At 36.0% G+C, this 14,091-nt stretch overlaps 1 protein-coding gene across 1 annotated transcript in view; it reads left to right on the plus strand.

The window, feature by feature from the left end:
- Positions 1 to 14,091, plus strand: part of MIA2 (MIA SH3 domain ER export factor 2) — a 598,301-nt gene that overhangs the window by 113,797 nt on the left and 470,413 nt on the right. The window contains exons 5-6 of the mRNA XM_053711462.1: positions 6,184 to 8,145; positions 13,360 to 13,491. Coding sequence (XP_053567437.1) covers positions 6,184 to 8,145; positions 13,360 to 13,491 — 2,094 coding nt within the window. The remainder of the gene's footprint in view (positions 1 to 6,183; positions 8,146 to 13,359; positions 13,492 to 14,091) is intronic.

Raw genomic sequence — 14,091 nt, forward strand, 5'->3', positions numbered from 1 at the left:
GTTCAAAAACCCTCTGCACTGAATAGGATTGCCTCCATATCGCTGAGGTAGAGGTGCAGAACCGGACATGCTCCTGGTAGGACTAGGTGCAGCAGCGGAAACAGGAGCAGCCATAACTTGTGGGACACTTTGGTCTAAATGTGCAGTGCAAGTCAGCAGGGTTTGCAGGGCTAGTGCAAATTGATCCAAGCGGTGATCCTGTTTATCCGTCCTGGAAATGATGGCAGGTAAAGGTGGATTATTAGCACCATCAGGATTCATGGCCTTTGTGTAGTGTCAGGGTGCCAGGAATCAGACTAAGACGAGAAGTGCAAAAATAATCACACCTTTATTAATAAAAGAAAAATAATAAAAAAAGTCCACAAGTCAAATAACAAGCCAGGAGTCAAAACCAGAGCTGGTAGTCAGACAAGCCGAGTCAGGAGCTAAAGCGAATAGTCAGACAAGCCAGAATCAGGAACAAGGAAAACAGCAGAGTCAGGAACAAGCCAGGGATCAGGAACCAGGAAGGACGTCAGACAGCCAGGTAATACACAGGAACTCTCACAAACAGGTCTGAGACAACGCAAAGGCAAAGCATACTGAACAGAGGCCCTTTAAATAATAAGTGATGACATCACAATTCTGAGACGGCATCCTGTCTCACACAGATGATGCACACCAGTCTGGCCATAAAAGGAAGTGCAGGAAATCAGCAGCATCCCCCACAATGCACCATAGTCAGCAAGAGAGGTGAGTAAAATGGCTGCCAGCAGCACATGGCAAACAAAACAGGGAAAAAACCCTGACAGATCTTGACTGTGAAAAGTGCAGGCTCCTTCCATACTAGGGCAACTGCAATTCCAAAATAACCTTGTCAGTTATAGGAACAATGGCTGTCATTCCAAACATGCTATGGCTACTTAGGTAATATCCAGCCTCCTTTTCAAGGCTATCTTAGTCCATTTGAAAACTGCAGTTTGAATTAGTAAAACAGGAGCAAAATTAAGTTAAAGCTACATTAAACACTTTACTTTTCTGTCCTATGCTGCCAAGAGAGGCCAAAAAGCAAATTCTATAACACTGCAAATTAAACAGCTGATAAAGACAATTTACAACATTTTGAAATCTATATTACAGAATTTGCATTGTAGTTACACAAAATAACAGGTGTTTAATGTCCCTTTTAAACACAAGAAAAAAAACAGCTATATGAAACTGGACACTTTTCAATGGGATTTTTAAATGATTTTCTCAGACTTTTACAGAAGGAAAAGATATTCAACTTCATGTAAATGTAAAGCATGGCAGTTATTAATAAATTAATGATGACTGCCAAAAATAGTTAAAATTATTTTTTTCATGTATCCAATAATATAAATTCATGTCCCATGTGCAATTAATAACTTTATATAATTTTCCATAATCTAATAATTAAAATGTTTAAACGTCCAAAACATTTCATTGCAATGATAAATTAATATTCTGATGATTGTATTTAATTTAAGTTTGTTTATTTTAAACTTGTGATTGAAGTAATATTTTATATATTTTTATTAAACCAATAAACAGTTGAACTGAGCAGATATGTCTTTCAAGATAAGCAAGAAGAGATTTCTAGAACATAACCTTTCAAGATTTCCCAGACACTTTTTCAGACTGGGAAGTCTAGACTGTGTGATGGAGGTTTGTAGTAGGAGGAGTCAAAAGCTGCTGAAAAAATATTTTCTCATGGGTAGGAATACTGCTCTCAATGAATACAGGGGGGCCATCTCACCCTGTTTCCGTGCAAGACGTCTTAAGACCGCTGCTCCTTAACTGTATCCGCTGCCTCTGAGCGGCGTACAGCAATCAACCTGATCCTATACAATCGGGTTGATTGACACCCCCTGCTAGCGGATGATTGGCCGCAAATCTGCAGGGTGCAGCATTGCACAAGCAGTTCAGCGATGTCTGGAGGACATGATAGCTGCAGGGTATCATGTCCGCCAGGCAATAATAAATCGGCCCCAAAGTGTTAACAGACCACAAATTTGATCTGAAAAAACCTGTGATAAGTAGGTTATTTCTAATGAATTGTAATGGCTTCAAATAACAATACTTTTATTGTTATTGTTGTATTAACTCCCAGGCTCTCTCTGTGCTAAATGATTCTTTCATTCTTTGACAGACAGGTGGTATAGGCATCACATGCCCTATGTATATCAGTAGCAGCACAGTCTCACGTTGCTGATAGCTGATAAAGCAAAAAAAAAAACAAAAAAACGTTGCTCTGTTCTTCTAGCGAGACACAAATCTAAGCCTAGTTTTTCAAATGGTATTAATAAATTACGCTGAAAAATTATACTTTAAGGGCCCAAAAGGTTTATTTTCTGATTTAGATAGAGCATGCAAATTAAAAGATAAAAATGTCTGGAGAAGCATGTGGCAGTGGTTTTGCTAGAATGCTTTTGAGCACTAGATAGCAGCAACTTTTGCAAAATGCATAATATAAGCATTATTGTGAAACTGTTGCCATGTAGTGCTTAAAGGGACAGTTAACACCAAAATTGTTATTGTTTAAAAAGATAGATCATGCATTTACTACCCATTCCCCAGCTTTGCACAACCAACATTGTTATATTCATATACTGTATAGTATTTAAACCTCTTAATTTCTGCCTGTTTCTAAGCCACTACATTACATGTTTTTTTATTTGCTTTTCACTACAGGAGGCTTATAGTTCATGTGGGTCATGTAGATAACATTGTGCTCATGCCCATGGAGTTATTTAAGAGTCAGCACAACACAGCACTAATTGGCTAAACTGCAAGTCAATATATAATAAATAAAATGTCATGTGATCAGGGGCCTGTCAGAAGATGCTTAGATACCAGATAATCACAGAGGTAAAAAATATATTAATATTACTGCGTTGGTTATGCAAAACTGGGGAATGGGTAATAAAGGGATTATCTATATTTTAAAACAATGAAAATTCTGGTGTAGATTGTCCCTTAAATACAGGTGCGCTCTCATGAGCCTACCTACCTGGTTTTCAAAAAGGATACCAAAAAGAACAATGAAAATTAGAAGAAGATCAAAGTAAATTTGAAAGTGTTTTAAAATTATAAACTTTATCTGTCAATCATAGAAGAAAAACTTGGGGTTTCATGACCTTTTAACAAGTAATTGTCAGTAACTACAACACTAAATATATGGTCTTTCATAATTTCTCACAGATTTTCAAGAATAAAAAATTAGCCACCTGTTGCCATAGGAATTGGATTAACATTTCCCATGGAGATAAAATATTGGCCAATAGGTGACCACTAAAAGAAACTGTTACACTCAAAAGTTTATTCATCTATTTAAAACAAAAGACCACGTGGGGAAATTTCAAAATAAATCTCATGTTTTGGCAGTGATTTGGGGTGCTAAGTCATAGACTAACTATGCTGCTTTGTAAACTCATATTTAAAAAATACAACAACCAATCAAAGTTGTGCTAACCCCTGTATCATCATCAATAACCCTAAAATACAGTCACAGAATAAAAGAAACAAAACAAAAAAATAAACTATAAACTATTTTAAAAAGCAAAATTGATCTCATAATCATGAGAGAGGAAAAAATATTTGCAAAACAGGAGGACAAAGGTCCCCATGGAACACCTATGAAAAGGAAAGCCATATTATAATATTCATAGTGAAAATGTTAATATTGTGTTATAACCAACTCACCCTTCAAGTTCTTAAAGGACTGCTTGAGAAAAAGGACTTATTGAAAAATCTCTTCCTGTATAACATGGGCTCTGAAAAAAAATCACAACAGGTTTAAACTGCACTCACTGGAAAACACTCACAAAAGATAAGATTCTTTCTGCATCAAAACAATTTGTAATGTGGAAATCATCTTTTTCAAGAGCAACCTCTAGACTTTTCAATGGACACAAACCTTTTTTTCAGGAGCAATGACTGAGGCAGAATTATTATTAAAATATTTATTAAAAAAAAGTTTGATAAAAATGCTCAGCACATCTTAACAGACACAAGCAAAGTGCAGTAGACTGAGGCCTCAATGATCGAAAGTTTCACAAGGCGGTGATATATTCAAAAGTGATCCGTCACCCTGTAGAGAAAGTCAGCAAGATATTCCAAGAGGCTTAAAGGCCGTATCGGCGAGAGGCATTTTACTATACATCACAATGGGTGGCAATGCTGGTGATATATTCCAAGCAGCACCTACATTGACGGTGTAAAGCAAAGGATCCTTTTTAAACATATCACACAATTAAATAAACGTACAGAAGCCTACAAGAATAACCCCTAATCTGCCATCGCTATTAACCCCTACAATAGTAATAACGCCTAAACCGCCACATCCCCTATCTCAAATTAACGAAAAGAAGAGAAAAGGAGGCACCTCATAGGGTGAGTAAGGCCAGACAGGGTAAACACCTGAAAACAGACAAAGGGCAACTCACATGCGGTAGGGTACTACTAGTAGTGTGCGTGGTGTAGACTGGAGCACACTGGTCCCCCTCAGCAGGACAACCACAGGAAAGGCAGCTGGCTGGTAGTTGCAGCAGTCAGTCTCAGCGACAGCGGTCTGGAAACAGGGAAGCTTATGTGTAATCCTCAACATCACAGTCAGGTGATCAGCTTAACAGCAGCTGACAAGACTCCGATTCCAAACGCTCAATAACAGAGATGCACAGCTCAAATGACGTGTATAATAGCACAAGACAAGTGCAACAATGGAAGGAGACAAAGTTCCTCTTTAAAAGATTAAAATGTTTAATAAAAGTAATGTGTTTCTCGGTGGTACATACGCCGTTTCATCAGGCTGACAGACCAACGGGGCCTGAGAGAGAAGGAAGCTATTGCCAAAGAAAGTTAATTTTTTCCACTTAATTTTGAGACATGGGCTACATTTATCATGACGAGGGGCTCAGGGATCAGATTGGTATCATTAAAATCTGCCCCAATTTAGGTAGCAGAGAGGTTAAGTAGCAGGGGTCTTAAGACCGCAGCTACTTACTTTGCATTTCAGGCTCACTTGCTCCCAATTGTGTATTTGCTCCCGCTCGCGTGTTAACTTCTCTAGAAGAAGGCTTTTAGTGTGCGTCAGGTAGCAAGACAAGTTGAAAGTAAATAGTTTTCACATGAGCGATAAACCGTTGTGCGTAAAAAATGCCAAAGTTCGAATATCGCAACCACGTAAACATATTCCCCCATAGACTTTAATGGTGCGCGAAAAGTTGAAAACCTGATCACATTTTCTCTAGTGCACTAATCCAACATGAAATATTAATATTTCACATTCCAAATATGTTCTTCACATAGCAGAATATGTTCTATTTATTCATAAATACATAATTCTATATATACATATTCCCTTATGTGAAGAACATTGTAATGTGAAATATTTACATTAAATACATAGTTTAAACCATTATTAAATATTAATATTGACTGCAAAGGGCTCCAATGCACTATGTATATATATGTATACATACGTATTTATGTGTTTATATATGGATATATGTCTGTAATTACTTAATGTACTTACAGATAAGCATATATACTGTATATATAAATATCTCTCTATGTTAAAGCCCTTTGCATGCCTTTTTTTTCTAAAACCTGAGACCTCATATCTTTAAGCCCTTATAACTTTTTTATGCAATATTTTTTTTAAATAATTTTTTATCAGTGTTATGATTGTAACTGTACTTTTAAATGTATTTTTGAAGTGTTTTTTCCTCTTTTTAGTTGAGTGTAACAGTTAACTAGAGCTCTGAAGTCACACTATCCCAAAGAGAGTTAAATTAAATTGCACTCAAGCAAACGCGTTTACTTTAAACTCGTAATAGGCGCGCTACTTCCAACGCACGAAAAGGCATGATAAAACCCTTTTCGCTTGTGCCCAACAGTTAGCACGCCACTCGTAATCCAGCCCTCTATTGGCTCAGACTGCAACCCTGTATTATACAGCTTTGCAAAATGTGCTATCACTTCATAACTGAATAGTAATAATAGTTGTAATATGGAGATCCTTATCTACTTTTTAGGTAAAACAATCTTTTTTATTGATATGGTTTGGTGATTTTTGTAAAATTTAACTGTTCATAAACTGAGTTCTGTCTCTATAAATGATTACAGAAAAAAATAATTTGAGAAAGTTAAATGATGATTAACTTGCTCTTTTGCTTTGTGTAGATCAAGAAATTAAAGGAAATGCACAAGTTGAGGCCACTCTTCAGGCCTCTGAACATAACGTTGCAGAATCTGACCTGGACAAATCCACCTGGACTGTTTCTGGTATTGGAAGCTGGTTTGGCATAGGAAAAACAGAAGATAAAGAAGCAGCTAAAACTGCTGAAGAACCTTTAAAAGAAGATACATTCCTGGGACGGAAAATTACAGTAACTGAAGAAACTGGTTTTGAAGATGCAGGTGATGAGCAGCCTGAAGAGAATGGCTGGTTCAGTGGTCGATTTACACAATTCCTTCCTTTTGGGGCAAAAGAGTCAGAAATTGAAAAGAACAGTGATAGCCTAAAACGCAGTAGCAACATTGAAATTGATGCTGTAGGTCAAGAGAATTATGCATCAGAGAAGGAAGAGTCTATTCTAGAAGCAAAACATGAACCAAAAGACCAAGATGACTCTCAGGCAAAATGGTTTAACTTTGGTTTTAAAAATATGTTAGGATTTGGAGACAAAAATAAAGACAAACAAGACTTCCATGAGACATCAGAAGAAACAATAAAAACTAAATCACCAGATGACGTTCCTTTAAATAGAAATGCACAGGGGGAGAAAACAGATGTCTTTGGTACTGATTCAGAACAGCCTGATAAATTAAAAGAAATAACTGACGCAAAACAAGAAGTTAATCCAGAGAATATCTCTCTAAATAAAACAACAGAAAAAGGTGGGTCTGATGCTACTGAGATATCTAACCATTTAAATAGTATAAACTTAGAAGATAGGGATCCATTGTCTGATCATTTGAACATGAAATCTATAGAGAGTTTGACCACTGACCCTTCTAAAATTTTAGATAATCTTTCAAATAAGGAGACACAATTGCAAGATAAAAGTGAACCAGTTAATCTAGGTGTTTCCTCTGATACAGTTGATCATAAGGCACTGCCTTGGTTTAAATCAATCTTGACAAATTATATAAACTTTAAGGAAAGTAACAGTGTTGAATTAAGGACAAACCAAGATCAATCAGACCTAACAGACAGTTTGCATGAAATTCAGACTCCAGATTCAGAAGACACAAATTTTGACAAAGTTATTGAAGAAAATAGAGACCCTATTGTTATACATTCTATTAACGGTAAAGACGTTATTTTAAGTAAAGATATAAAACATAGTGAGGAAACTATCTTGTATGAGGAAAAATTGGCATCTGAAAAAGAATCAATACATTCTTTAGTTGACAATGAACATACTATAGACAATATAAATATTAAGGACTTTGAGCAAGAAAAGTTTTCCCAGGAAAATGACCTTTCAGTTATAACCAGTAATACAGGTTCTTCACAAGAACCCAAAGAACATAAAAATATGCAAGAAAAAAATTCAGAAAAACACAATATTGAACTTAATGTGTCTGCCATCTCTAATGAACAAAGCAATGTAAACCAAATTGATGAATCAGCAAAGCGACAAAATAATCCAATAGGTAATAATGATTCTACAAATGTTGGTGGTTTTCATTTAAGTCAGTTAGATGTCATAGACTCTGAGAAGATGGATGAAGACACACTTGGAACAAAACAGGACATATCTGAAGTAAAAGTTAGTAATCATAAAGGGGACACCTTTACTTTGAGACCTATGATGAATAAAATCAAAGAAATAAGTGACTTTGAGGAAAGTGGAATAAATGAAAATCCAATGAAGAGATCTGAAATTGATTTAGAGGAAAAACATGTAAATACGATGTCAAATATAGAAGTAGTTTCAGATATGTCCAAAATAAATACACAAGAGGTTTCTACTGCTACAACAGGTAAACCCTTTGAAAGTATATGTCTTGAGTGCAAAACTGATGTAACTAGTGTTTTCAAAGAGAATGGGTTAAATTATATTAATTTACCTAAAGAACTATTAGAGACATTTCAAATGGAAGAAGAAGAAGAGTATATTGCTTTTAAAAAGACAGGTGAGTCAAAAAAAATTGTTCAGAAAAGTGAAAATTAACAGTAAAAGGGTATAAAACTCATCATTTGTATTTGTTTGAACTAAAAGGCTATTTAAATTTTTTTCTAAAATGCATGTTCCTCTGCAACATTTTTTTTTTTAAACTTGTGAGGCATGCCTCGTCCACCAATAAAGCAGTGGGTGTTCTGCTTATAAGGCAGTGGGCAATCAGTTTTTAAAGGACTATTAAATACAGTAGAATTGCATAAAAAACAAATATATAATAAAAAGACAATTCACTAACAATTTTATTTCTTTTACAAATTTCAAAGTTTCCTTTAATTTTCCTGACCCCTGTATCATATGGCAACTATAATGTGTGTAATATATACAGTTATGCTCATAAGTTTACATACCCTGGCAGAATTTATGATTTCTTGGCCATTTTCAGAGAGTATGAATGATAACACAATTTTTTTTCTTTCACTCATGGTTAGTGTTTGACTGAAGCCATTTATTATCAACTGTGTTTACTCTTTTTAAATCATAATGACAACAGAAACTACCCAAATGACCCTGATCAAAAGTTTACATACCCTGGTGATTTTGGCCTGATAACATGCACACAAGTTGACACACAGGGGTTTGAATGGCTATTCAAGGTAACCATCCTCACCTGTGATCTGTTTTCTTGTAATTAGTGAGTGTATATAAAAGGTCAATGAGTTTCTGGACTCCTGACAGACCCTTTCATCTTTCATCCAGTGCTGCACTGACGTTTCTGGATTCTGAGTCATGGGGAAAGCAAACGAATTGTCAAAGGATCTGCGGGAAAAGGTAGTTGAACTGTATAAAACAGGAAAGGGATATAAAAAGATATCCAAGGAATTGAGAATGTAAATTAGCAGTGTTCAAACTCTAATAAAGAAGTGGAAAATGAGGGGTTCTGTTGAAACCAAACCGTGGTCAGGTAGACCAACTAAAATTTCAGCCACAACTGCCAGGAAAATTGTTTGGGATGCAAAGACAAACCCACAAATAACTTCAGGTGAAATACAGGACATGTGGTGTGGCTGTTTCAAGATGCACAATAAGGAGGTACTTGAAAAAAGATGGGCTGCATGGTTGAGTCGCCAGAAGAAAGCCATTACTACGCAAATGCCACAAAGTATCCCGCTTACAATAGGCCAAACAGCACAGAGACAAAATTGAGCTTTTTGGCCACAACCATAAACGCTACTTTTGGAGAGGAGTCAACAAGGCCTATGATAAAAAGTACACCATTCCTACTGTGAAACACGGAGGTGGATCGCTGATGTTTTGGGGATGTGTGAGCACAGGAAATTTGGTCAGAATTGATGGCAAGATGAATGCAATATGTTATCAAACAGAACGCCTAATTTTCCACTTCTTGATTAGAGTTTGAACACTGTTGATTTGCATTCTTAATTCCTTGGATATCTTTTTATATCCCTTTCCTGTTTTATACAGTTCAACTACCTTTTTCCCACAGATCCTTTGACAATTATTTTTCTTTTCCCCATCCCCATCCCCATCCCCATCCCCATCCCCATCCCCATCCCCATCCCCATCCCCATCCCCATCCCCATCCCCATCCCCATCCCCATCCCCATCCCCATCCCCATCCCCATCCCCATCCCCATCCCCGCTGGACAGATAGCTCAGAATGGTAATGCACTGTGACTGAGCTCTTTAGCAAACCAAGGGTTGCAGGTTCGATCCCCGGCGAGGTCCACTCAGATTTTTTAGCAGAGAGAAGATTGTTAGCAACCTTGGTAAGGGCAGTCTAAGTTGAGTGTTTGGGGCGGAATCCAGATTACAGGGGGTCAAGCAGTTTTGATGTTAGTGGAAGCAGTGATATGGGGCGATAGCTTTCAGGAGAATTAGGGTCGAAGGAGGGTTTTTTGAGTATGGGAGTGACTTATGCGTGTTTTAAAGAAGATGGGAATGAGCCGGTAGAGAGATATAGGTTGAAGATGTGAGTAAGAGCAGGAGTGAGGGTGGAAGACAGGGAGGGTATTAGATGGGAAGGGATAGGGTCGAGCGGGCAGGTAGTGAGGTGTGAGGAAGATAGTAAAGAAGAAACTTCATTCTCAGTGGCTGGATGGAAGATGCAAAGTTGGTTTAGATTATCTTGGTTAGAAAAGCAGTCAGCTTTCTAGTACAAGTATAGCAATCTGACAATCCATAAAATTGTCAGCCATTTCAAGTTACTTGCTCTTTATGATGCCTAATTTTTACAAGTCAGTAGATCAACATAACTATAACAAGCTATTCTTGATGGCATTGAACAAAAATAGATGTTAATTCTTATTAATGAAATTTGGAAAGAGAGAGCAAATTCTTAACAATTATCACATTTTAAAATAGCATTAATGTACTTAAAGGGAAATTAAACTCTTTGAGATATTAATATAAAATGTTTAATTGTATGTAGTAAAACAACTTTGCAATATATTTTCATTTTTTTTTTTTGCTCCCTTTTCCTTTAATTAAATCCTGAATATTGTGTGCGTTCCAGATTCCTGTTAAAAGTAGATATGTAGACACAGATGTAATCCACACAGTCATTGGTTGCACACTTTAGTAAGCCATTTATAGCTGTCCCTAATTGGCCTTAGCAGAAAAAGAAACCTAAGTTACAATATGGAGTCGCCAAATGAGTTATAGACATTAGAATGTTACCATTATTTTTTCATATTTAATGTCCTTTTTAAAATGCATGTATATATTATTTATATGGTATATGCCATTGTATTAACCCTTTTGCACACACATGTCTGACATTACTACCATTGACCCTGTAACAGTTGGTGTGTACTTACCTAACCAATAGGAAGCTCATGAAACAGAACTCAATGCACCGGGAGGTGAGAAGGGGGCCCACTTTTAAGGTGAAGAAGGGGGTTCTCACTGGGGAGTATTAGTCACGGAGAGCCAAGTTAAAGGAAAGTCTACTCCAGAATTATTGTTTAAAACAATAGATAACCCCTTTATTACCCATTCCCCAGTTTTGCATAACCAACACAGATATAGTAATACACTTTTTACCTCTGTGATTACCTTAAATCTAAGCCTCTGCAGACTGCCCCCTTATTTAAGTTCTTTTGACAGACTTGTATTTTAGCCAATCAGTGCTGACTCCTAGGTAAATCCACAGGATTGAGCACAATGTTATCTATATGGCACACATGAACTAGCGCTGTCTAGATGGTAAAAACTGTCCAAATGCACTGAGAAAAGAGGCAACCTTCAAGGCCTTAAACATTAGCATATGAGCCTACCTGTGTTTAGCTTTCAACAAAGAATACCAAGAGAAGTAAATTTGATGATAAAAGTAGATAATAAAGTTGTTTAAACTTGCATGTCCTATCTGAATCATGGAAGTTCAATTTTGACTAGACAGTATCTTTAAGAAAATAAAAAGTTCTGCATTGCCTTTGAGAGTTTAATAATACTTGATTGAACTGAATGAAATACACTCACAACCAGACTGTAAATCATGTAAGAAAAGGAAAACATGGATGAGTTAATGCAATTATAACAGTAATGCAATTATAACAGTATAATTGAGTCAATATTTATTGCTAAATGTTTACATAAAAGAACAAGAAAGACAGACAATGAATATACCACACCATGAAAATGAAAAATGAAATGAGAGACAAGTATTACTGTCCCACAAGACTCATCAGGACAGGATATGACAGGACATTGCTACAACAGTTGATCAGACAGGTGTGCAAATGTGATCATTTCCATTTTATTTAATTACAGTAAAGAAACCTTACATTTATTAAATGGAATAACTGTGTTGTTAATTAGTATGTTGCATAGCAAAATGTATTTAATATCTTAAATTAGAATGTTTATGTTTCAGGAGCATACAATTTTCAACAACTTCTCAATTTCTAATTGCTTAGTACTTTAGTATCCTTTGTTGAAAAGCATACCTAGGTAGACTTAGGAGCTGGGAGCTAGCTGCTGATTGGTTGCTGCACAATATATTGCCTCTTGCCATTGGCTTACTGATGTGTTCAGCTAGCTCCCAGTAGTGCATTGATCCTCTTTCAACAAAAAAAAAAATAGAAAGAAAAAGCAAAATTAATCATAGAAGTAAACTGGAAAGTTGTTCTATCCGAATCATGAAAGAAAAACTTTAGGTTTTATGTCCGTTTATCCCCAATACAGCTGGTGATTGGCAGCTATATTCATAGGCCACTTATTGAATCTTGCTCGGGAAATACTGTACACTATGTTAATGCTCACGAGTTTGATTTTAGCTCTACATAGTGAAAAAGAAACACTGATGCAAAAGATGCGTGCTACAATAACTTTGCATTGCAGTGTTCCTTTACATTAGGCATTGTGGCATATGGTGCATGTGGGTACCATATAGAATTACACTGGAGGTGAAAGGAAGAAGTGGCAGAAAACGGTTCAAGGATATTCACAATATTGTTTGTTTATTGTTAGTTTTACTTTTAAATTGGTTGTATGATTCACATTGTGGTGTTATTTTATTTGTAATGTTGTACACAAGTATATTGTTTCTGTTTAAAAGATTATATTTAAAAAGGTAAAAAAGCATTTTTGGAATGAAAAATATATTTTTTTTAAGAAAATGTACTTCTGTTATCCACATGCACTTCATTCTTTTGGTATCCTTTGTTGAAAAGCCTACCTAGATAGGTTCAGAAGCAGCAATACAATACTGAGAGCTAGCTGTTGATTGGTGACTACAAACATACATCTATTGTGATTGGATCCCAGTAGTGCATCACTGCTCTGGAGTTGACTGTAACTATGGGCTAGATTACAAGTGGAGTGCAATTGATAAAGGAGAAGCATCATCTTTTGTGCAAGGTTACGCAAAAAAATAATGCGCAATCTGGTATTATAAGTAGATGGTTAAATATTTTAACAAAACCATCTTAAGACGGCTAATAAAAATAGAAGAGCTATTGATTGCGCTTGATCGACGTTAACCCGTAATAGATCTAATATCTTTGCCATCCACTTGTAATCTAACCTAATATATTTAAACCCCCTGCGCATTTATGTAAAAACAAATTACTACAGTATGTTTAAAACATGTTCTTTAACAGAATGACAGAAAATCTAGGAAATTAAAGTAATGTTGATAGACATTGCTGAATAACATATCTTTTTTTATTTGAAGGTAAAGAAGATTCTCTGTTTGACCAATGAAAACAACGGCAACCAATACACACAAGGGCAGATAAAGAAACATTGGATCTATCTCTAGAGCACAGAGATATTCATGAGCAAAAATCATACACCAAATCTGAAAAGCCTTCAGCATCTAGTTTTCTGTCATTTTCAGGTAAGGCAGAATATTAAAACATAATGAGCCAGATTACGAGTGGTGCACTATCGGTTACACATGAGCGAAAAGGGGTTTATCGCAGTTGTTTGTGCTTATTGAGTTTAATGCTTGTATTATAAGTTGAAAGTAAATGCGAACGTGTGAGCGTAATCACGATTTTACGCTAGAATGATTACAGCATCCTTAGAGCTCTGGTTAACTGTTTCACAAAACAAAAATGTGTGATAAAACACATCAAAAATACATTACAAAGAACAGTTACACTCACAATAATACTATCAAATAAAACAAAAAAGTTATTAAGGCTCAAAGATATAAGGTCTCGTGTTAGAAAAAAAAGTCAGGCAAAAGGCATTAACATAAAGATACATACATATACATGTCTAAATATATATGTTTATGTATTTACAGACATATATACACATATATACACACATAAATACATAAACATATACAGGGGCCTATCTATCAAGCTCCGAAAGGAGCTTGACGGCCCGTGTTTCTGGCGAGTCTTCAGACTCGCCAGAAACAGCAGTTATGAAGCAGCGGTCACAAAGACCGCTGCTCCATAACCCTGTCCGAGTACGATCGGGTTGA

The sequence above is a fragment of the Bombina bombina genome, chromosome 1, assembly GCF_027579735.1.
Source record: "Bombina bombina isolate aBomBom1 chromosome 1, aBomBom1.pri, whole genome shotgun sequence".
In the NCBI taxonomy this organism is placed as follows: domain Eukaryota; kingdom Metazoa; phylum Chordata; class Amphibia; order Anura; family Bombinatoridae; genus Bombina; species Bombina bombina.